The following is a 25,225-nucleotide window of genomic DNA, read 5'->3' as shown; positions in this document are numbered from 1 at the left end:
CGGTGCAATCGACATTTTTATATAAATAATTAAAGTTTCATAATATTGCAAACACAGCAGTGAACGCACCATGTTACACACGTGAAGCAACGACATTATAGCAAACATATCGTGATGAAAGTCAGGGGTTAACGTCCTCACATGAACGGCCGAGACGCGCACGCACGCACGCACGCACGCACGCACGCACACACGCGCACACACACACACACACACACACTGTCAGACGTCTCTGACAGAAGAATATTATGATTAGTAATTCCAAGGTGTTGATTAAGGCCCCAGCCTGTGGAGCATATCAAATTACCCTAACAAAGAAATGCAATTAGATGCTGCCATTTTTATTCAACACCTTATCACTCACTTTTGTGTGTGTGTGTGTGTGTGTGTGTGTGTGTGTGTGTGTGTGTGTGTGTGTGTGTGTGTGTGTGTGTGTGAGAATGCATGTGAGAGCCGTCTGTGACTCACATCATGTACCCTGACATTGGCATGCTGCTTTCCAGTGTGTATGTATCATGACTCACGCAACGCACTTGTGTATCTGCTGGGCACCTGTATGTATGTCTCTCTCTCTCTCTCTCTCTCTCTCTCTCTCTCTCTCTCTCTCTGTGTGTGTGTATGTGTGTGTTGCTGTGCACCATGGGGGCCAGAGACAGAAGAAAACAGGCTTCATTGAAAAGATAACAGCAGCTGTAACACATTAATCATAAGTTGATTAACTTCCACCGTGCTGCACAATGAATGGCCTCCTTTATTAAGCCAGCACACTCTCTCTCTCTCTCTGTTTGTCTACCTCTCTCTCTCTCTCTCTCTTTATTCCAAGCCAATTTTTCTATTCTTTTTAACCCCTCTCTCTCTCCCTATCCTTAGTTGAATTCAGATTTGTTTCCTGTCTGGCTTCCATCCCTCTATCGGCTCATATCCGTGTTTTCATTATGATAACCAACAGACCTGTTGTTGGTCATTTCTATGGAAATGTTGATTTTTATTCTTTGTTCAGAGCGTCGACCTTCGTAGCAGGTACTTGTGAGCAGAAAGCATATTAAAAGTGATGGTTGTTAGGGATGTTGGAAATTATTTGCAGGACGTGTAATCAAGATAGAAGTGAGTATTTTGCAGCAGTTTAGTGGCAGTTAAACAAAATAAAAGTCTTTGATTTATCCTGTCCAGTTTGCTTACTGTGAATCCACTAAAATCATCATGTAAAATAATCAGCATAAACAATTTTCACACACTAAAATGTCTAAAAAACAACTAGATATATGTTCAATATGTTGCTGAGTTGTGTTCTTACATTATGACAAATGTTTCCACAAATTCTCAAACCAGAGAAATCTGTGATTTTAGTCATGGAAGCGTTTCATTGATCGCCTGTCAACGACGTCATGTCCCAGTGTTGTGTTTGTTTGCCAGAAGCTCAAAATTGCCTTTTCACATCCATCCATCCACATTTTTGTAAGATTCACTTTTTACACTTTGGTGGTTTTGTCTGGATCTGAAGTTATCAGAGAAACAAGCTCAGCTCCAGCCACTGGAGACGCCCGGTGTCCACCGAAGAGCACTGGTAAATCAGAGATTTTCTAACATGAACACAGCTTTTTTTAAGTGTTTCTCCTGGTTTTAATCCCCTGGTCTGTTTGTTGTGGAGAGGAGGACCCCTGTGGATAATTCGGCTGCTGGTAAAAACCTTCTGAACAACTGGATTATAAATTATTAAAGAAACAATCAAAACAAAGATTAGCAGCAATCTCAAGCTTCCAGCACTTCCCTGACGTCCTGTCTCCACTGAACTGCCTCAGTGACTCACTCGTTTTTAAAGTGAAACTGTTTCATTCAGTGTTTTTACTGGTTATAATCAGCTGGTCTGTTTGTTGTGGAGAGGATGAGACCTCTGTGGATAATTCAGCTGCAGGTAAAAACCACCAACACTGAAGGAATCCAAACTTGTAGAAGCTGACGGCAATGGTGGTGAAGACAACAACTCCCATGATCCCCCGGTACTTCACAGCACCATCCTGTGCCTTTAATATAACTCCATCAGTCATTTTGTAAGAATGAAAAATTGATGAATATCTCATTTTAGGATGAAACACCTCATTTAGTCTCATGTCCACATGTGGAAACATGATGTAATCCCTGGTGTATCAGTATTTTTTTACAGCCGTTCTTCTTCTTCTTGTTCCAGATTTCATCACTGTAGATGATGGGAACAAATAAACACATGCTGGGCTGGATTAAGATTAAATTACACATTGTGATATGAGGATTACAGGACAGATGTGTATTAGTTTTCATGATTTGAGACGACTGTTTTCTTCTGCTTTTTTTTTTAAAGGAACGTGGGACTGTTTGCTCCCAGACAGAAGATGTTATATATGGGAGAAACCTAGTTTTTAACATGTTCAAAATCCGTCTTTTAACATTCCGATATCAGTCTCAGTCCGTGTCGCCATCGACAACAGGTGACAACAAACACAGCGTACCTGTGTTGTAAAAGTCAAATGTGACAATCATTGAAATATTAAGATAAAAATCTTTTCTCTTTATTTGAAGATCTAGTTTAAAGACGCATAAAAACACAAAGCAGCACCAACAAAGACCACGTTACCGATGAATGGTTGAATATTTCTTTCATTTTTTTTCTTTCACTTGAAACTTTACTTTGGTGGTTTGTGGGTTGAGAGCATCCTGTGATCCTCGATTCACCAAATAAACGGTTAAAATGATTAAAACCCCCGTAAACAAGTGCCCTCCTGCAACTAACTGCACTTTGATGAATTCTCCTTTTAGAGAAGTGACAGCTGTTGAGAAACAGATAATAAAAGCTGATGTCTCTGATTGTTGTTTTTCGTGTGCCGTTATCTGAGAAAAGGCCCCGCTCTCTGAAGATAAAAGGATTATTAAATCTCAATGACTGTGATTGTCCTCGCAGAGAGGGGAGTTTTTCTCTCTGATAGAAAACACCGGCTGTTTATAAGAATATAAACATGTCACAAATATAGAGATTTAAGATCTTTGTTTTAATATTTAATATCAGATGTTTGACTTTGAGAAGTGCTTAACCACTGATAGGATATCCAGCCTGATAGATAAAAAACAATGTGAATTAAGCCATTATCAGCAGCTTTGGAAATAACATCCTATCACTGGATGTTATTAGTGTTATTTTAGAAAAAAAAACACTTACCACTAACTTTTCTTTACTACAAGAAAACCGGATTAATTAACACTGAAGAGCAGTGTTTGTGTGGTAGGTCCCTGTTTTGTTTATAGGGTACAATGCATCGGTGACTCAATAAACATTAATGCATTTGTATTCATGATATTCCACTGATTGGTAATAGTAGATTAGATTAGTAATAGTTGTAGCAGTACACGGTGTGTTTGTGTCTGACTTTGTGTTGTGTTTTGTTTTTTTGTGTGGATCTTCGTGCCTATTTTCTTTTCTCGTCCTCCATTTTCCTGCAGCTGTCCATCCGTTCATAATGGCACAAGACAATTTGAAGCCACAAACAAACACACACACACACACACACACACACACACACACACACACACACACACAGACACATCAACACAAACACACATCAACACAAACACACAGAGAGACTTGCCTCAGAGACAAATGTCATGTCCACTTATTGTACACACTAGCCTATTAACCTAACCACAAAACACCTATTTGTCAGGTAGCTGTCAGGTCAGCTCAACACAGCGGCTGCAGCTCCAGGCCTTTATTTATCAAACATGTGCCAGAGGAAGTCGGTGGAGCCGTCACACCACCTCAGCACCCACAGTCTGTATCACCTCTTCTTCTAAGAATTATATTAGCAGCTATTTGGCAACAGCAAGTGTGTCACCTGCGTTTCTTCTGATCAATACATCAACAAACAATCAATGAAGCTCCATATTTTTTTCTTCTGTGTTTTATCTGAAGTGTTGAGCCATAAGAAGATATATTTGTGTTTTTAAGAACCAAAAACCATCTCAGTGTAGTTTTACATCTCCTCTCTCAGGCTTCTCTCTGGAGCTCTAGTAACAACAGGTCTGTGAGCCAATCAGAAGAGAGGAGGCTCTGAGCCTCTCTTCTGATTGGCTGACTGATTTCTGAGTGATCCAGTAAAAATATAGCAGATTTCAGGTAAAAACACTCAGAGAAACCAAATCCTGCAAGGTTTGGATGGTGGGGCCAGGTGGCCGGGGCTTGGTGACTGCTTTGTTGTGACATCACAAAGTTCCAGAAGTCCTGACGGCTGGTTTTAAGGCTCAGTTTCTGAATACAGGCTGTGTGCATTTCTCTGTGGACTGAGGCTTTGATACTTTCACAGTATTAATATAGAAGCTAGAGCTGATCTATAATCACACTACACATGGACACAGACCTTTACACTGGAGGAGCTTTAATTATCTTTAATCAAAATAGTTGGCAACACTGCTTCTGAGATATCACTGCAAATTGTCCATTAGTTGTTTTAGGGAGAGGGAGCCACATTTTGAGACACTGTTGAGAAGTAAAGTTTGTCAGCCTTTGGCCCCCCCCCCCCCAACAGCTAGAGGTCCAAACCAGTCACCTTGTCTGTTCATAGGCTGCACCCACACGAAGCTTTACATCCTTGAAAATAAAACTTTAATCTCAATTTGCCATTTTTTGCTTCCTGACTTATGTTTCTGAAGACATTTGAACTTCTGAAACGCTCTGGGAGGTAATTAGCCTCACAGCACAACAAAAGCAAATCAGTTTGTGGAGTAAACACAGGAAATCTTAAACTTTTTAAGCAGCACCGAACCAAGATAAAAGTATAATTTCCTAAAATAACGACTGTGTCAAATCAACAACGCTGGATGTGTCACAGTGAGACAGCCACAGGGATTGTGACTTAACGTGACTGGGCAGGCTGCATGTGTGTGTGTGTGTTGGTGTGTGTGTGTGTGTGTGTGTGTGTTTGTGTGTGAGAGTTAATCGTGCAGCTTCCAGTAGGTAAAACAATTAAAAAGGACATGATTAAAACCTGAGAAGCATCATTCTGATATTACTGAAAAATGAGTCCAAAGCATGAGAGAGATGCAATTTTATATGCTAATTGTAAATTCCCCATTTTGCCCCTTAACAGTGGATAAAATATACTTCTATTTCATCAGCAACATTAAATAGTAAAAGGAAAAAATCATATATATGTATACGTGTGTGTGTGTGTGTGTGTGTGTGTGTGTGAGAGAGAGAGAAGCTGCTTCATTTGCAGGAGCCCCAGCTCTATAAAGCCATTACCGTACAAACAGCAATTAGCCTCCGTGTGAACAATTGCTGTTCTGTTCCCTAATTACTGAATTACAACCAGGAGATTAACGATGGTTAAATAAAAAACAATTAAGAACAAAACAATTAAGGCTTCTCTTTTTTTTTTTTTTTGCTTCCTTCCCCCCCTAAAGCCATCTCTGCTCCCCAGTAACGTTAGCTCTCTCTTTTTAAAAGGGTTCAGACAACTTGAAGGCTGTGTGTGTGTGTGTGTGTGTGTGTGTGTGTGTGTGTGTGTGTGTCTGTGTGTGTGTGTGTTCAACGAGCAAAGGTAGGAATTTCAGGCGGAGATGTGATGTTCCCCAGAAGCTAAATTCAGAGGATATTAGTTATGAGATCAGGAGAAGAGGAGCGAGCCCTGAGGAGGGTGGGAAAGAGATGTGAGATTCTGGATCATTAGAAGGTTTTTTATCCCGCTTATCAGGCGTCGCCTCTAATGGATTCGAGCGATTCCATTTTATCGCGGGCGTGTTGTTGAGAGAAATGTGAGGCAGCAGTGAATTATTAGTGGCGGCGGCTGGGGCAAACACTCTGTTCTGAATTAGTAGAACATGGAGCCCTCTGGAAAGGAAACAGGGAGCTTAAAATGTTGTTTTGAAATCATCTCAGCTGCCGGGGTGCGTTTGAGCTTGAGGAGTACGTCAGTGTGTACTATGGCTCGTCCTGCTCAAGGGCAGAATAACAGGACATTTCTGTTGATTAGAGCAATTTTGGATATTGCAGGGATCAAACGTGTGTGATTATAGATCTAGTGTGTCTCTAAAGGCTTTCCTGTCTCATTCATCACTTTAGCTGGTTACTGTGGCTCAGATAAACTTGTATTATTTAATTTTCTGAACACCAAAGGGTAGAAAAATATCAAAATTCTGCAACCACCATCTCATCTGCTTCTGATGCTTTACTGGCATGTTAGCAGAATTAACCAAACTATAATTCAATAAGCTCTGGTTTAGTCTCAATCACCTCTCGAAGGTTTCATCCATCTAGTGTGATTATAGATCAGGTCTAGCTTCTATATTAATACTGTGAAAGTATCAAAGCCTCAGTCCACAGAGAAATGCACACAGCCTGTATTCAGAAACTGAGCCTTAAAACCAGCCGTCAGGACTTCTGGAACTTTGTGATGTCACAACAAAGCAGTCACCAAGCCCCGCCCACCTGGACCCACCATCCAACACTTACAGGATTTGGTTTCCTGAAATAGCGCCCTCAATCGTCATGGTTATAATAACAAACACGCAGACTGTACCGTGGCTGTGTAACTACCTTTGCTGACATGGTTACTATAATAACTGACATGGCTTGGTTAGGTTTAGGAAGAGATCATGTTTTGGGCTGAAATAAGTACTTCTTCATCATTAGACGATGTTTGTTGTCATGGTTACAACATAAACTGCTACTTTCACATGGGAATCAAACACACGCTGTACTGTGTCACATTCATCCATCCACCACAACATCCTCCTGACAAGGACTTTTCCCTTCGCTCCTCTCATCATTACTACGACCACTAGATGTGCCCGAGCAACAAAACCTAACTATGATGTCATAATGACCTGCCGCACAGACGACCTCTGGGACACATCCAGACCTCCAGGTTAACTCAGGTTATAATAAATAACCACAAATGTGAAAAGCTGCTCTCCAACTGTAATTCCTTTAGCATGCGACACAGTCTTAGTACCTATGAATTTACCTGTTTTCCCAAAATACAAAATCAACATCCTAACACATGAACAGCTGGAGACCATTTCTGTTGTTGTTTTAATGTCCAGTGCTCAACACCCACTGCTCCGTTGTTTCTGCACCTGTCAATCACACCGTGTGGGCTGGACTGTGACATCCTTATCTCGTGCTCTCTGATGGAGATGTCTGGGTCTCTGTAGGTGGCCATTTCTCCTTGGGTTTATTCTAAACAAGCTGCTGCAGCTGTCAGATAAGTAAAATGAATCATTTTCTGTGAGCCGGAGGGTTTTTCTCCCAGGAGACGCTGACCAGAGACTGAGCTGCTGGAATAGCTGAAGCTGTTATAAACTGGCTACAGGCTGGAGCAATGCTGCGTTACACAATTTGCTGTTAAACACACTGAATACACATCTTTCACTCACCGTCCTCCTCTGTCTGTTTAACTATCTCCTCGCTCTCCTTGCTTCCCTCAGGGTTGGCCAGCACCAGCCTCAGTCTGACCGTGACAAAGGGCCTCAGGCCCCTCAGAGTGTAATGTGACGACGTCTGGATCAGCTCCTCCGCCGCAAACTCCTGCTGGTTGAACACGTACTGGTACTGCACCTGGGAAACACAGGGAAGGACGTGACATTTATTCCACTGTGGCTCAGGAGGCACAGCGGGTCGTCCACAAATTAGAAGGTCAGTGGTTCGATCCCCGGGTCCACCAGCGCCTCTGATGGCTGTTCCTTCAGTGTATGGGTGTGATGTATGAATGTGTGAGTGAATGGTTGAATGTGGTCAGTATTGTAAAGTGCTTTGCGTGGTCTCTAAGACTAGAGAAGTGCTATATAAGCAGGGTTTTCCCTTGCCCATGCCTGCCGCCGGCTGCATGTGCAGATCTTTTACATGAAACCGCTTTATTGTGTTTTTACCATTTAAATCAGGTCCATTTCTTTTTGAGAAGAGATCTCTGCGGATCAGATTTTAAATAACCGCATATTTTTGATAACCCTACTGTAAATAAGTGCAATAAAACCTTTGCAAGTAAAGAGCCAAAACTTTATCAATACACCCGTTCAACCTGCATAAATCTGAACATGTAGAACGTGATCATTTAATCTGCTCTGTCTGTCCACAGTCACGAGCACAGCAGGCTAGCAGATACTGTTTTGAGAAATGTTCATTTTCCTTTTTACTGTAATTTTGTATTTCTATTTTTATACAGTAGGCTAAGTTTACCATCTTTACTTTAAATAAAATACATGTAGAAAGACTGCAGCCTTATGTGATAGACAAGTTGCTGCAACAATAGAATGTGCCCTGTCTCATGATATTAATGATGGTGGAGACATTTTAATCATTCACGATCTAATATCAAAACATTGCACAACCCCATTTTGTGGACAGTTACATTAATTATTCTCCATCATGATGCTGCATAATGTGACAGCTGTAACAACTGGTGACATTATTGTACCTTTTTCCATGTAGAAGGTCAAGTTCATTATTTTAACATGTTCACTGAAAAAAATGTCAGTTAAAAGGCCCACCGGCCCTTGTATGGGCCTATTGCAAACTTCTGACAGAGTAAACACTTTAACTAATGTCAATACAGACAGGCTGTACCTGGTTAGATCAGTTAGAGTCTCGATAAATCAAATATTCAGTTCATTTGGCACTAACCAAGACTTATTTATTAATATCTACCAGCACTGTGTACCAGCTGGGGGTGGTGACTGCCTACCTTTGGATGTGTAAAACTCTGATTCTCCCTCCATTCCTCCATTACTTATATTCCTTTAGTCCGTAACGGTCCACAGATCACAAAAATCAAAAGGGCTCCTTATAAAAGTGTTCCAGGTTATGAATATCCAGGTAATGTATATCATCCTGAGAAGTCCAAAGCAGATGACTGAGCGATTTGTATCCGCGGCTCTTCCCTCACTTCTCCTCCCTCCCTCGCTCCCGCCTTCCGGTGCCATCTTGTAGCTGTGTTCGCGGGTCTGCGGCTGTGTTTGCGGTTCTGCTATTGTTTGTTAGCTTTCTGGCTAAAAAAAAAATGGCGGACTCCCTGTAAAGATCGGATCAGATTTCACATGGATTTCACGTCAGGGGAGTTGGGGGAAGACGAGCGTAACCGAGCGTAAGACGTATGACTCGTTCTCCATCGAAAAACAATCGACCAATCAGAGCAAACTAAGGGGGGCGGGCTCTTCAGGGTGAAAGCCAATAGGCTGCGAGAGGTTTGTAAACAGCTGAGGGGCTGCAGGCTGAGGATCAGCTCTGTTTTCAATGGTTTTAAAAGGTTTCGTAGGCATCAAAATGCTTCAGTGTGTTTTTCTATTTTTTCATATTAAAGAGTTAAAGCACATTTCTCCCCTTTTTCCTTTTAGAGAGGTTTATGGGCACCAGTGAAAAAATGAACTATAAAGGCCTATTAATAAAATAACTACAAATTACAGTAGGAACACAGAGCAAAGTGAAATAATGAGATTAATCTGCAATATCATTTTTTTCAATAAAGTTTTTTTTTATTACAAGAGTTAGTTTACCTTTTTATTTAACCTTATTCAACCCTTTTCCGATAAGCTATTTATAGTGTTGTTGTTTTACCTTTTGAAACCAATGCTCATTTTGGAATAATGGAGTAATGTAAAACAAGTCTAAATTATTTCAGAATTCTTGTTGAATGTTCATACTTTATAGAATTGCGCACTTGATTAAAATCTGTTGGTAAGTTATTCTTGTTACCTTGTAGGGCTGTATTTTTTTAAATAGAGAAATTAGTTTGATTGTTCTGTTCAGTAACTTGCAAAATAGCTTTAAAAACCAACATAAGAAAGAATCGTGATAAAATCGTGATCCTGCCTGAAAAGTATCGTGATATGATATTTTTTCCATATTACCCGACACTACCACAAAATATAACTCACACCGCTCAGTCTTCAGTCACAGAGCAACATGCGGGCAGCTGTGCGTACCGTCAGGTTGTAGCTGTGGCAGCGCGTCACCGCGTACCCAAACGTCTCCCACTGTATCGTCAGCTGACGGGCTCTGACGTCCACCACGTTCACGTTCTGGGGACCGTGGACTGGATCTGAAAGAGGGGGAGAGACACGGACAGAAAGAAAAGTTAGTTCTTCAGCTCAGCTGGAGAGACTGATACAAGAAACAGCTGTTGAGCCAATTATTTCACTGCAGCACAGCGACACAGGGACCGTGTCACCATCAGCCAGAGATGTTTCAGGCTTTAACTTCTGAACTTTAAGTCGCAGGACAATCTTTCCCAACTGCCCCAGAAATGTTCCTTTAGTTTACATTTGATCACCATGACGACAGTTTCTGTTGCCACCCAAGTTTAAAATGTTTATACCCAAACTTAAGCTTCCTTTTACATTGTCCAAAGAACACAGCAATCCTTCACCATCACCATTTATCTACATCTCTTCAGCAGTTACACAACTCTCACTGAACCTTTCCCATCACCACCATCTTTCATAAACTGTGTAATATGAAAAAGACCGCTGCCTGACTTTCTCTCATCAATTTGTGACTGCAATGACGACGTTTTAAAGTTGAACTGACTTTAAGTGATTCCTTAAGACTAAGATAAAGAGAAAACCTGAAATCCTAAAGTGAACATTGTGAACACACAGTGAACAGAAAAACTTTTCCTCAAGCGTTTTGTGCAACTGCGCCCGATGGACTGTGACTCTGATGGAACACGAAGGCTGTGAACAGCTTCAGAGGCTCCGACCTGTGATCTATTAGTAACAGGACGGTCAGCGTGTCTAACCACCAGGCCACGCTGTGTCACAACAGAGGAGCCCAGATTCACAGGCCAGAGATTAGCACAGAAGTCGCTGTATTGATCTGCCGACAGTTGGAGCGGTTATTACTGCCTATCCCATATGTCCCACACACACACACACACACACACACACACACACACACACACACACACGCAGCATTGTTCCAGCCATATGTTGTGCTCTCATCCCCAGGTTTGAGTACCACGACTGGCTGCACACTAACGAGCCCGTTCAAGCCAATCTCTCTCTCTCTCTCTCTCTGCCTAATTAGTTTCTATCAGCTAATGACGGCAACCGAAACAGGTCAGCGCAGAATCCGAGAAGCTGCGTCAGTCGCACTACTGCGGTGAGAATGAAAACTTTACTCACGACGACGTGTGCATGTGTGTGTGAACAACTTGGTTAATGAATCAGTGACATGTGAGAAGGGTTCAGTCCTTCTGGAGAACTGAGCGTTAGGCAGGATTTAACCCTGCAAGTTCTGTTTTTCAACTTAGATAATATATACTCTAATTTATCTGTTTTCAGTTGTTGTGAAAAGACCCACTTCATCCTGCTGAGCTTTCCTTCAACAAAAATCAGATGATTTTTTAGTAAAACTCTGTGTGTGTCACATCTAAACCATAGAAAATATTTTTCTTCTTAAAATTTTGAAATTTAATTCTGATTTCTAATTTTGAACCAAAGCAGAATCTGTCCTTCAGGAATATTGAGCATCATTGCTCATTTTCTTCCGTCACTATGAACCAGCCTGGACCAAAAATCAATTCAGAAATCATTAAAAATTCCTCTGAACGTCTGTTGGCCGTTAAGTGGTCATGATTGACTGTTTGAATTGGGAAAAGCCAAACAAATTGACCCCTCTCGTAATAATTAAGCAGACTGATAGACTTAAAGTTAACCCTTAATTTAACCCCTAAAGACTGTGTATGAAGACATTTAAGTGCATTATGAGATTGTTCAAACAAGCTTCTTACTGTAAATGTAAGATCAGACTAATGAGACAAGATTAGACAACGGCACCGTGGATTAGCCATCTTAGAGGCCATCTGAGACAGGAGACGAGAGTGTGTGTGTGTGTGTGTGTGTGTGTGTGTATGTAGTGTATGTTAGCGTGTGTGCGCCTGCAGATGGGGAAAAGCTATATTTCGGCTCAAAGTGATGAGAACAGGATCATCCCTGAAAGTCTGAGGTATCTTGTCCATTTGTTTTTGTTTTTCTTCTTTACTATTTTTTGTTGTATATGTGTGTGCACTGCACGTAGAGACCTATGTGTTTTGTGAGTTTGGGTGGATCCCCCTGGGTGCTTTATGGTTTTAAAGAGTCTGGTTCTCGTACTTAAAAGACCAAAGCCTGTAAAGTAATCTACTGTTCCTGGATAAAACTGTGGCAGACTGACATTTGGCAAGCCAAGAAAGCTGCAGGGGGAAGTGATATAACCAACTTATAACCCGATCCTCAGGTCAGCACAGCAGGCAATATGCTTTCACACAAGCCCACATACTGTCCCCACAAATAGAGCTTTACCATATCTGCTGAGACTGTTTGCTGATTTCCATTTTATTAAAGGAACAGAAACATTGCAGGTCATCTGCAGGCAGCGACACTGGACAAATAATGTAGAAAGGTATATCCACGCCTTTGTTGTAAACAGTTAATGTAATCACTGGTGGTTCTGTTTGTCTGGGCTGGTCCATCTGATACGAGATGTCCATCTTTTTCTTTTATTATAGTTGTACAGTGATACAGTTTCTATTTCCATTTTTTTTTTTTAAATTCCTTTATTGGTGAGATACTGTAACATAAAAACAGGTGTCACATGAAGGATATATGGGAAAGAATGGACAGACATGGAGATGACATCACAAACAAGACTGGCTGTTTAATGATGTATGATGTTTATATTAGAGGTGGGTAATCATATGTATCTGTGTTTTACCTGTAACATAACGTTAGGATATTATAATTACTATTTTTATGTAATATGACATATATATTTATTTTATTATAATATAATGATGTATTTACAATTATTATATTATATAAAACATATAACTAATACCTATTATATTGTGACACAATTATCATATTATTGTACTTGACAGTATATGTATTACTTATATATATTTATATTATATAATAATGTGAAATTATTATACTTATATAAATATATATTACATTATATATACATTATATATATATTATATTATATATCATATTACAACAATAATAACTGCAATATCATAACGTTATGTTAAATAGCGATGAGTGGCGAGGTCAGGTCGGGCTTCTGTGGAGGTGAGCAACAGGTCGACTCTGCCTACATGGTTTCCATCATCTGATGATGAAAACAGGCAGAAACTCGATCACAAAGACTAAGACTCTGATTTCAGGGTCAAAAGATCAAATCAAGTTCAATCATGCAGGATGATAATGACGTGTTTGAGTGTAATGATGAGCTGGAGTAAGTTGGTTCAAACCAGTGCAAAATATATTTGGATACACTGCCTGTCTGTCTATCTGGGGTATACGCAGTATCTAACCCAGTGCATTCTGGGACGGCTACAGCCCCCACATGCCTCGACTGGATAAGTGGGTTGCAAATTGGACAAACGATGAAACTTATGAACAAATCATTAAACACAGTCGCTGCCTGATCAGAGGTACAAACATTTCAGTGGGAGTCAAAAACTGAGCAAGATCCTGTTTTCAGAGTCAAACTCCTCCAGAGAACAAATGTGAACTAACCAGTAATTATGCGTACTTAAACAGATCAAGTGATGTACCTGTAATGAACGCGCACGCCGTGATTCCTCAATTAGAGAGACATAATCACTCATCACTGAGCCGAGGAGAGAGAATTAAATAACCAGTTTTTCCCAAAGAAAAGCAATAAATCAAAGCCGCTCTCGCTGCGATGACTCGTGTTTCTGCAAAGACTCAAACCATGTTAGCGATAATCACATTTACGCTCTGAGGTCTGGAGAGGAACGGGCCAAAAACAACAGACAGCAACCAAACTAAATCCACCCCCCCCACACACACACACACCCCAGCCCTCCTCGCCAGCCATCGCCGCCACTACCGCCCACTTAATCCAGTCGTCTTTGAGTCGGGTATGACGGCAGCTAATCTTTCAGATAATCTGACTCGAGCTCGGTTGGAGACCCTCTAAACAGATTGTTAATTTCTGTTTGGGAAAACAGGGGTAGCTGGGGTGGGGGTGGGGGGTGAGGTGGGGAGGGTGGGGGTGGGGGGGGTCAACTTAACAAAATGAAAAAGGCAGATATTCTACGTGTCGCACTAAAATCAAGTTTAAAGTTTTAATAAGTCATCGGCGCTGCTGCCCCAAATTTTGTTTTGAGACTCTCAGCTTTTCTTAAGAAAATGCATTTCCAACTGTAGATGGAGGGAGAGACAAGAGAGAACAGACAGAAAAAAGAAAAGCTGGAGATGAATTGAGTAGGATGGAGAGAGATGCAGACAGAGAGAGAGAGAGAGCGAGAGAGAGAGCAGGAGAGGTTATTTGAATTATAACTTTGTTTACATCGTTAAGTCGATGATGGTGTCTCCCAGGCTGCCCTTGGTCATGACAAATGCCAGATCTGCCACATCATCCATCTGATTTATTCTCTCTTCCTCTTCTCCCCTCTGCTCTTTCCCTCCATCGACAAGCCTCCATCTATTTTCGATCTCTCCGTTTGCATCCATTCCAGAGCGGCTCTCTAAACTCCACTCGCACACATCAAAGACCGATTATGATGCGAGGACGAGAGGACGGGTAAACAGGAAGTAGTGAGAACAAGGAGGGGAAGAGCAGAGAATGGATGGATGGATGGAGGGATGATTCATATGTCCAAAACATTGATGGATTGCTGGCAGTCTGAATGGTTGACATAGAAACTCCTGGATATCTCAGACACAGGCAGATAACGGATGGATGGATGGAAAGAAAAGAGAGTCCAGCTGTGTATGAGTGGAGGAAGAACCTTCGTATCTCCGGAGGGACACAGTCCCACCATCATTAATCAGGCTGGGTCAGGGGGGTTGGCATGTTAGCGCTCACACACTGTGATAGGGCATTGTGGACGGCACAGCTGGCGCCCAATGTGACAAGGCCAAACACTGAGGCCCCGCTGCAGCCAGACGTGGCCTCCCTCCCCCTGTGTTGGGCCGGGGGGGGGTATACAAGTGGTCCTTTGGTCCCCATTAAAAGGACAACAGCCGAGTGGCTTCCTCGCCCTACCACTACAAAGCAACAGGGAAGCATTCACCTGTTAAGCTGCTTGCACAAATGAATAGGAAACCATCGACTGCAGCAACAACAACCAGTCCTCCACCCTGAACACCCACACAGGCTCCCGACCCCTCTGACACCACCCGTAGGAGCGTCTCCCGGGAACAGCGGACCTACCTTAGTCGTCATGGTTACTATAATGACGGTCATGTCTTGGTTAGGTTCAGGAAAAGATGGTGATTTGGGTTTAAATAAGTACTTTCCGCAACATTAGACGATCTTCGTTGTCATGGTTACAATAATTACTTTAATTTTGTCGAACGGTCGTGGATAATAGAAACAACAGAGACTGCTGGCGTCACGTAGGAATCGAACACTTTGTCTCTCTTTATTCTACGTCACCGACACTTTTCCCCTTCGCTCCCTGTCATCGTCACTACGACCACTAGATGTCGCCTAGCAACTAAACACAACTATAGGTGATAATAACCTGATGCACAGACGACCTTTTGGCTCGTTTCCTACAGGAGGACGGACTCACCTGCAACTATAGCTACCAGGCTACAACTGCCACATGACCTTCCGTATCACTTCCTGTTTCTAGCCCCTACATACACAACCTTTGTGTGATTACACATCTCGTCCTGGTGTGTGCCTGAATTTACTGGATGAATGACTCTTGCTTCAGGAAATTAACTGAACCTTTTTCTCAAAGTGAGGACGATGAAAATGGAGACTGATCCCCACCGCGACGTGTCAAGTGAAATCTGACACCCATGGCTAAATGTATAATAATCAGATCCAGATCCTTTTAACACCTTTTTCCTTCTTGACTTTTCTACGACTCCGGGCCAAACCGTCTGCGATTATCTCCAATACCGCTGGCTAACAAGCATCTGTGCCGGTGGACGGTGCTAATTCCCTCCTGATTTGACCCGAGGAAGAGATAAAGTTGTTTTGCCTGCCTTTGAAAGTACTTAAGGGTCTATTGGATGTTTTGGCAGGTAGATATCTAGTTCAGGCGAGAGCCTAGTGAGGCATTGTGTTTTGGGATGCCTTCCTGAATCTGATGAATGAGCAGCAGAAATGGAGCCATTAATCCAAAGACTTTAGGGAGCCATTCCAGGGAGAAGAGGGAGGAGAGGAAAAGGAGGAGTGGAAATCAATCTTGCTGCCTCCCAACGCTCCCCATCCTCCTTTATGTTGCTCTCCTGTTCCTTTTTGTTTTTGTCTAATCCTTCCTCATCTTCTTCTTTTTATTTTTTGTTTTCTTGTTTTCCTTTGCCGTCATTAATACTTTTTCTCATAATGTTTTCCCTCTGTCTGTTTTATCTTTATCTCATCAACTCTCATTCATCCCTCCTTTGCCCTTTCCCATCTGCCTCCTGTGCTCATTCGCTACCTCAATCACTCGTTTACCTCTCATTTTCCCTCCCATTTCCCGGCGTCTTTGCTTTTAAGTTCTAAATCACAGTCTTTGCATGACTTTTATCTTAAGTTCAAGCTCTTCGCAGAGACGTTCGGCTTGTTGTGAAGATGGAATCTGCCGCCTGTGTCAAACAAATTAGAAAAAAACCCTCCTGGTAAAACTCGATGCCACGTTCAAACTTTATTGACAATCTCGGAGTCACCAGGGATTTTCCTTGTCTAGGCTACTTATCAAGATGTCACGATGATGATTAAAAAATCACTCTATATGGTGGAAAAGTTGCTGTTGCTGAGGAAAAGCTAATATTATTTCCCTTGGAGACACTAGTCTGCAATCTGAGCTCTCATTTGTTGAGCCATTTAATCATGCATCCCAGATGAGCCCCTCGTTTATGTTACGACCCAGCTCGTTAGGGGAAAGGGAAGTAATATAAGACCAGGTGTGTTTGGTAAAATAAAGTTTCCAATAATTGACACAAACAAACAACCAGGAGGAAAACTGCAAGAGAGACTGGCCTCAAATCAAAGAAATGATTACAACCACAAGGGGAGTCTTAAATTAAAAGCTACGAGGAATTTCTCCTAAAAGAAACCTAAAACGGAAATAAAACCTCATGATATGATCTTACCGAATGGAAACCAAACGGTAAAAACAGCAGCTCGGCTCCTGGTGTCTCCTAACAAGGAGTGTGTACAGCTGAAACCTGACCCAGTCCCCCAGTTAGTTAACGAGTACCAGTCTGAAATATTAACGGCGAACTGAGAATGCCAACTACCTGACTGTCGAGCTGGCCAAGCGTTTTAGCTCGGCTCCTCAGACAGGAAGTGGGACGTGGGGAACGGACAACACCTCAAAACATTTTCAATATTCAGTAAACAGAGGAACTTTTTTAAGACCAACGTGTTTGGGCTTGTGGTCTTCATCAGTATGACCCTGATGAAGTGTTGCTGGAGTTTTGGTCTCTTAAAGTTTAAAAAAAAGGGATAAACAACACAGACTTGATCCTTGTCAGGGTTTTGTTTTGGTCACTCGTGGTGCAGAATTTTACTTCTGAAGGCAGAAAGGGTGAGGACGGAAATGTACTCGTGTTTGCGGGAAATGAACATAACATCGGATCAATCAGGTGTCGCTGATGCTTATGTAAATTACTGTTGAACTGAAACAGGACTTCAAAAAAATAAAGGACCACAACAACCGGAGTGGCTAGGGTTGCCACCCGTCACGTATAATACGGGATTGTCTGCGTCCTGTATTGAAGATAGATACAGGACGCAATTTGTCCCGTATTTTCGTTCATGTTATGTCTTCAAAGTGCAGTGAATAATGTAATGTCAAGTAATAATCTTGCACGATTTTCCCGGGACTTTAGTGCCCGCGGTGGAAACACAGACAACAATGGGCCACAGGAACCTTTTAGTTCCTGAAGAAAAGTACCTGCAGCTAAAAGTTCCAGTCAAAACGCAGCTATACAGTCTCTTGATTCTTCAGTGAACCAGCAATTTAAAAGCACACAGAAGATGCACTGTAGTTGAATGAGGTACAACGACAAGCTTTTGTGCTCCTAATGCTCTAACGGCACTCCTCCTTCTTCTAAGAGAGTGAACTAAAATAGCTGCTGCCTTTCAACACGCTCTCATCGGCCTTGCTGAAACGACCCGGCGGTTCGAGCCTGATCTTTGCAATTGTGTCGTCAAAATAGAGGCCTGCATGTCTTTATCTCTCTCTCTCTCTCTCTATGGCCTCTCATACCTCTGACGCTCTCTACCTGTCTGCGTCTCCTTCCTGTGTTTTTCATTCGTTCTCTTGTCTGTTTTCACAAAGAGCTAAGAGGCAAAAATATATAAATGAGAGTAAATGAAGAGTCAGAGGAAAACACGGAGAGTTGCCCTCTGGGTTAAACATGGCAGGGACGGCTGTGTGTGTGTGTGTGTGTGTGTGTGTGTGTGTGTGTGTGTATGTTGTGTGTGTGTGTATCGGTGTATTGAGGGAAATTACATATTTCTAAGATACACTGGCCAAAGGCTAGAAATACAATTAATACTAGAGATCCTGACAGCTCTTACCACTATAACACACACACACACACACACACACACACACAACCCTGAGGCTCGTATATCTTCAGCATTAGCCGTGTGACCGTTGATATGTTGCAGAGGTTGCACTTTTAATCTGCATCCTCACACCGAAGAAATAACAGCCTAACCTCTATCTCAGCTCCTACCACTACAACACACACACACACACACACACACACACACACACACACACACACACACACACACACACACACACACACACGCACACACACACAAGCAAACAAGCAAGATCAGATGAAAACCCACACAGGGGCTTTTGCCCTCCTAGGACTTACCAAAAGAGTGTGTGTGTGTGTGTGTGTGTGTGTGTGTGTGTGTGTGTGTGTGTGTGTCTGTGTCTCTAAGTGCACGTTTGTGTGAAGCGTTTAACGACCATGTCCAAACTGAAGTACCTATAATGTCTTTACATAAAGATAACACGTGTGTAGAAACACACCAGCGTGGACACACACACACACTCACGTAAGGACATCCTCAGATTCACCTCATTAATAAAAATAAAAGTGAAGTATGTAATATTTCACCACTGAAGCACCTTGACAGCAGCCTCATCAAATTATCAACCTCTTAATCATGACAGCTTTAAGAATGTCATTAATTTGGCTCATTGCCTCCACACACACACACACACACACACACACACACAAAAGTTCCACAAATTTCTTCTCAGAGAGGACATACATGTTTGCCTCAGTCTACACATGTACAGGGACACACAAACAGAGAAATAACCTAAAACATACATAAAGACACCAAATCCATCGCCCAACACACACACAAACACACACACACACAAACACACACACACACACATACACACACACACACACACACACACACACACAAAAGCAGCTGCAGACAAGGCGACACCCTGGAGCTTCATGACTTGGATAAATTGGATTAAACCGACTAGTAGCAGATGCCTTTTAGTGGATTTTAATTACGTCTCTCTGCATGGAAGCAACGACTGAGAGTTTAACCATAACTCACGATATCTGACTGAACGGCAGCGTTCCTTTAAACCCCTCCCCCACCGCTCTCTGAAGTAACTAGGAATCTTTAAGACACAGAAAAATAACTTCATCCAGATATGAGCTATTGAGAAACTGGATGTTAATATGATTAGATTCTTTATTAGAGCTTTTAAACATACTGTGACAGCTCTTATTTTTGATGGTCAGGTTGACAAAGGAAGAGCTGCTGTGTACGTGGAAGCTATTAGCGCTAATGCTAACCGTCAGATTTTTATTCCAAAGAGAAAAAACATACTGAGAAAAAAACGACAAACTTTTTCCAACCAGATGTTGAAATGAGAGAATATCCTCTTTAACAAACGGTCCATAAGTTACCAGGAGACTGTTGAGCAAACGAGCGTCCGTGCTGCAGGCTATTGCGTTTTGTTGCTAGGCGACATCAGGTGGTCACAGTAATTACGACAGGAGCAAAGGAGGAAGTCAGGTGACGTAGTATAGAGAGAGACAAAGTCCACGTTGTGGTGGTTGTGGTGGATGGATGCGTCAACAACACACGGGAACGCGACACGGGAGAGCGGTGTTCGATTGTTATTGTCGTAACCATGGCAACAAAGGTTGTCACACAAGGAGGTACGTATCTCAACACCAAACCTGAATCTAACAGAGTAGGTTTTTTTTTTCGTGGCTAAACCTAACTATGCTTTGACGGTTTATTATTGTAACCATGCCGACGAAGGTCTGGTACGCCACTCTCGGTACACTGTGTGCGTGTTTAGTATTGTATCCATGACAACCAAGGTGTGGTACACCTGCTGCTGTCAGGAGATGCTCCTATGGGTCGTATCAGAGGGTTGGAACCGGTTGGAGGGCTGCCACCAGCCCCCCCCCGGCTGCTCTCTATCTTTAAAGTTACTGTCCTACATCCAAGCCTGCCTCCGTATCTTTCTAAAACATCCCATCACCCCACAGCTGCAGGACGCCTGCAGTCCTGCAACATCTTCCCCGGTTAGAGCTGTAGTCTCTCAGCAGGATGGATGCAGGCTGAATGTATACTGTGATAAGGAGCAAGAGGAGGAACGCTCAGAGCCTAAACCACGCACTAATGTAATTCAAAATGGAGCAGAAAGGAAATCTATTTTAAATCCTGCTTTATTAATACCATTGCTGCCTACAGGCAGGGAAGGGACAATTGAGTTGGAGAAATTTGCAGAATGAGGGGGTCGGAGAGGGGAGGGAGAAAGGGAGAGGGAAGAGATGGGGACGGAGACAAAAAAGAAAAGACTCAGAAAGAAGAAAGAGAAATGAAAAAGAGAGACACAATGAGGGACGGAGGGAGAAGACAAAAAGAAATATGAAAGAGGAAATACATAAGAGAGATGTAAAGTCAAAAACAAGGCAGATAAAAGAATGAAAAGGAAAAAAGGAATAGACAGAAACAGAGAGCTAGAGGGGACGAGAGGAAGATTTAAAGCGGCGATATAATGAGCCAATTGATGGTGAGGCCTGGGGTTAAGCACCTGAAGCCAGCCAGTAATTGGCTGAGAATGGCAGAGTGACAGACAGAGAGATACAGGCTGCGACCTGGAAGGAGAGAGAGAGTGAGAGAGAGCGAGCGAGAGCGAGGGAGACGGAGGGAGGTACCGAACATATTCATCTTCAGATAAAAAAATAAAAAAACTGTCATTGTGGCCGAGAACGCGGAGGGAGGGATGGGAAACGCCGGAGGACCTGGGATAAAAGCGTGAATACAGCTGTTCGTTACAATAATGTCACTCAGCCAATTATATCAGCAACAGTCACATTAAATTATAAAAGAAAATGTCTTTTACTTCAAAAACCACTCGATTTTCCTCATGCTGTGTGATGATACCTCCAGTGGGCCTTGTGTTATGAATTATCTTTGACGATGGATATTCTTTTTTATTTTTTATTTTTTCACTTGATCACCAAAGCAAGATCCCTCACGGGGCGTTTTCAGGGGCTGTCGTTTGAAAGAAAATTAAAATTGTATTCATAAATCGCGGTTTCTGATTTTCTTTTTTACAGAGATCAAAATTATTTGATGTGCCCCTCAGTTGATCGTCTGTTCTGTCGCTCTGCTGCAGCTGGAACATTCGCTCTATTGTCATAACAGCATCATATAAACATTCATGTTCTTCTGCTCAATCCGGGGTCGGGTCACGGTGGCAGCAGGTCAAGCGAAAGTCGTCCAGACGTCCCTCTCTCCAGCAATGTTTTCCAGCTCTTCCTGGGGGATCCAGAGGCGTTCCCTAGACCAGATGAGATATATAATCTCTCCACTGTGTTCTGGGTCAACTCCAAGGTCTCGTACCAGTCGGACAACGCTCGGAGACCAGGCGCCCAGGAGGCATCTCAAACAGAACCACCGAACCACCTCAACTGGCTCCTTTTGACGTGAAACAAACTCCGAGCTCCTCGCGCTATCTCTAAAGCTGAGTCCAGACATCCTGCAGAGGAAACTCTTAATCCGTTTGTATCCGTGATCTCATTCTTTCGGTCACTACCAAAGCACCGTGTGATACGTGATTATTAAAACACATGTTGGAATCAGCTAACAGGTCCTGTACCTATTTTGCTTTGGCTGCAAGACTTCCAACATTGCAATTTGTGACATCGAGGCACAATTAGAAAAGAATCAAACTCTCCTTCATTAAGTTGAAGAGTATTCTGCAGCATCCAGCACTGGCTCTCTTTAAGACAGGGTTCAAGAAAGACAGGCTTAATCAAAGCTATGTTACTAAGTGAAACTAGTGGCTAGGTGGATCAGGTAAAGAAGTTCATAGTAAGAGCTAGTTAGACGTGTCAGGGTGTTAGAGGTGTCAGGAGAAGAGGTGCTCTCTGAAAAGACGAGGCTTCAACAGATTCTTGAAGATAGAGAAGGGCGCTTCTGCCCTGATAGACTACACACCTCCCAGCCTCACAAGTCCACGTCAGTATTCCAGACCACTACATGCTTTCTGGAAGCGTTTCAATTACAGTGGTCCAAGAGACGAACCTTGTGGTACACCAAGGAAGACGCATAACCCATAACAGCTGAGTTCTGACGGAAAAGAAGGTTATTTTTTTTGTTGGCTGGAATGGGGGAGAAGGAACAGTTTGAAACACCTCTTTAAGGGAGGGTAGGTAATAACATCTAACAGGAAGGTCGGCGATTTCATATATATATAGTTTTTTTGTAGAATCAGTAGAGTATTGAGTTTAAATTGGCTCTGTGAGGTTATGTCCGGTAAAAGCAGGCTGGATGTTAAGTCTCATATTTCCCCACTGTTGCTAAAGAAATGGAAATTCCTCACATTCAGCCTGAAGACGGATCAGTGTTAGCGGGTGACCGCTGAAATCCTCTCCTTATATAAACTGTGGAGCTACTGTCAAAATATTAGAAAAATGAAGCTGAAATAAAACTTATATTCAATATATAAAATATATTCATGGCCAGAATTGAAAAGTTAGTATCAACCGTTAATTAGCAGCTGTATGGCTTCTGTCATCCTGTCGAACAATGCAAACAGTAAAGTGGTTGTCGCTCCTGCTGTGACTCCACATGATGTGTGCTAAAGTGTTAGCATGCGGCGACACCTTCTGCACAACATGTCAGCAGAATAAGCAACGTGTAAAACTTTAAGAGCTGAATAAGAAACATACACATTGATTGTTTGGTTGTTTTTTACAGAGCTAAAGTGTCTGTCTTTTAATGTTTGGATGAGAAAGCGAGAGAAAAGCCTTTTCAAAGTGTAAGTTTGTTTTTTGGTTTTTTTCCTCTAATGAGTTATTTATTTGGTTTCTTCTTTGCCCGTCTGCAGATCGAAGAGACAAGAGGAGAGGACTTCTACGGCTTAGTGCTGAGACGCCTCTTTCCAAATGTCACGACACCGCCACCCCATCGAGCGAACATCTTACAATATACCTACTGCGTCTTTGTGTGGTGTGTGCACAAATATACACCTGTGTGTATGTGTGTGTGTGTGTGTGTGTGTGTGTGTGTGTGTTACAGGGTCTGAAACCAAGACGCTGCATGACCATTAGAGTCTTTGTGCTGTTCTGCGTGTGTGGTTTTTTTCTGTTTTTGTTTCTGTTTGTGTGACCGCTCTAAGTGTCAGTGATTTTTGTCTTGCCCACCGGCCTAATGGGGGAGTATTGACTGGCGTCCCATGATACGGCTTCCCTCAGTTGGGAGCACAGACAGCAGAGTGGGATTTATTGAATCCTTCAAGAAAAACAGAGGCAGTGGTTTGTAGAGAGAGAGAGAGAGAGAGAGAGAGAGAGAAAGACACAGAGCAAAAGATCAGCTTTTAAAAGGTAACGTACAGGCGTCAAGGGCGAAACTGACGTCCAAACAACTGACCTCTGTGTGTTTACACGTCCTTGTATTTCAGTGGTAATTACTCATCTGAAAGCTGTTCATTCATTCTAATGTATGGAAGCCTGAAACCTCAGTCCACTATCACTGTAACGTCACTAATGCAGAGATTGTTGTGACCTTGTTTGTCAATCATTTATACTGAGGCTGAGGTGCGAGATGTCGAACTGAGCTGAAACCTTGCAGTTAAAAGTGTCAGCGTTGTTTTCTGACATATTCTTCTCATTACCGGCGCGCAATGAATCTTGGGGAGAGTTTGCGCCACAGGGAAAGACGGACGCATTCGAAGGAGCCTTTGAAGCGGGACGGTCTAGTCGCGCCGCTGTGACGTCTTCAGGTGCGGCCTCTCAATCGAGACACGGCTACAGCCGACGGCACGTCTCGTGTCCCTGTGGGTTTGTTTCAGCTCTGACATCGGTTCCTCTTTGTTGGCGCAGTTTGCCTTTGTCGGCCATATTTGTCTGCGTTTAAAGACAGTTGAAACGCGACATAATGTAACCGACCTTGGTGCTGTTTTGTCATTTTGATCACAACGCCAGCACATGAGGTGGTGGGGAGGATGAAAGAGAGGACGGAGAAGATGGATGAACACAGTGGGGGGATATTAAGACAAACAGAGAGTAGGAAATAGAAACTGCCAGACAGTCTCTGGTTAATAAAATAAAAAACTTAAGTGAAAACTTTCCACAGACCCACATGTTCTCCATGACCTTGATGAAGGTCCTGCAGATAGATCTCAATCTGACGGACTACTAAGTCACTTTGAAGCGCTTTACCCTACATGCTAATCCTGACCTCTGCTATCACAGCTGATGAATGAACACGCCGTGTTTATATTATTGAAACGCCTCCATGAATTTCACAAAGGCTCCACAAAGCTCTCATCAGCTGCTTTCATCCCAAACGAGATGTGGGCCCGGGTCCTCTGACGACGGACTCGGTTTATCAGGCACAGATCTCAAATCAGAGGGAAAAAAAAAATGTATTGAAAATTGAGTTTAAGCCTGGAAAATATATGTAAAAAAAAAAAATGTTTTAAAAACTCAGCTGGCAGATTTTTAAAATGACACTCTCTTTTCTTTCATTTCATTTCAAAAGGTGCTTTGCTGCCGAGGAATAAAGGAGCAGAGAGCAAACACGATCTGAGCCGACGCCGACAGCAGCGACGACAACCAGGCAGTAATAATGTCAATCTCTCTCCGTCTCCCGCATTATCCTCCACAACTCCAGCTCTCTCCATCCCTCCATCTCTTCCTCTTCTCGGTTCCTGTTATTCTTCTTTGTCGTCTTTCCCTCTATTTCCACACATCTCTTTCTCTCATCTCCTCTTTCATT

At 42.5% G+C, this 25,225-nt stretch overlaps 1 protein-coding gene across 1 annotated transcript in view; it reads right to left on the bottom strand.

Annotated features, from left to right (window-relative positions):
- Positions 1–25,225, bottom strand: part of ptprt (protein tyrosine phosphatase, receptor type T) — a 324,259-nt gene that overhangs the window by 159,572 nt on the left and 139,462 nt on the right. The window contains exons 11-12 of the mRNA XM_022758722.1: positions 9,943–10,058; positions 7,402–7,582 (exon numbers count right to left, since the gene is read on the bottom strand). Of these exons, the coding sequence (XP_022614443.1) occupies positions 7,402–7,582; positions 9,943–10,058 (297 nt within the window). The remainder of the gene's footprint in view (positions 1–7,401; positions 7,583–9,942; positions 10,059–25,225) is intronic.

This window comes from Seriola dumerili, unplaced genomic scaffold (genome assembly GCF_002260705.1).
Source record: "Seriola dumerili isolate Sdu_G_001 unplaced genomic scaffold, Sdu_1.0 BDQW01000306.1, whole genome shotgun sequence".
Lineage (NCBI taxonomy): Eukaryota > Metazoa > Chordata > Actinopteri > Carangiformes > Carangidae > Seriola > Seriola dumerili.
The sequence above is the reverse complement of the archived record's forward strand: the minus strand, read 5'-3'. Positions and strand labels throughout refer to the sequence as shown.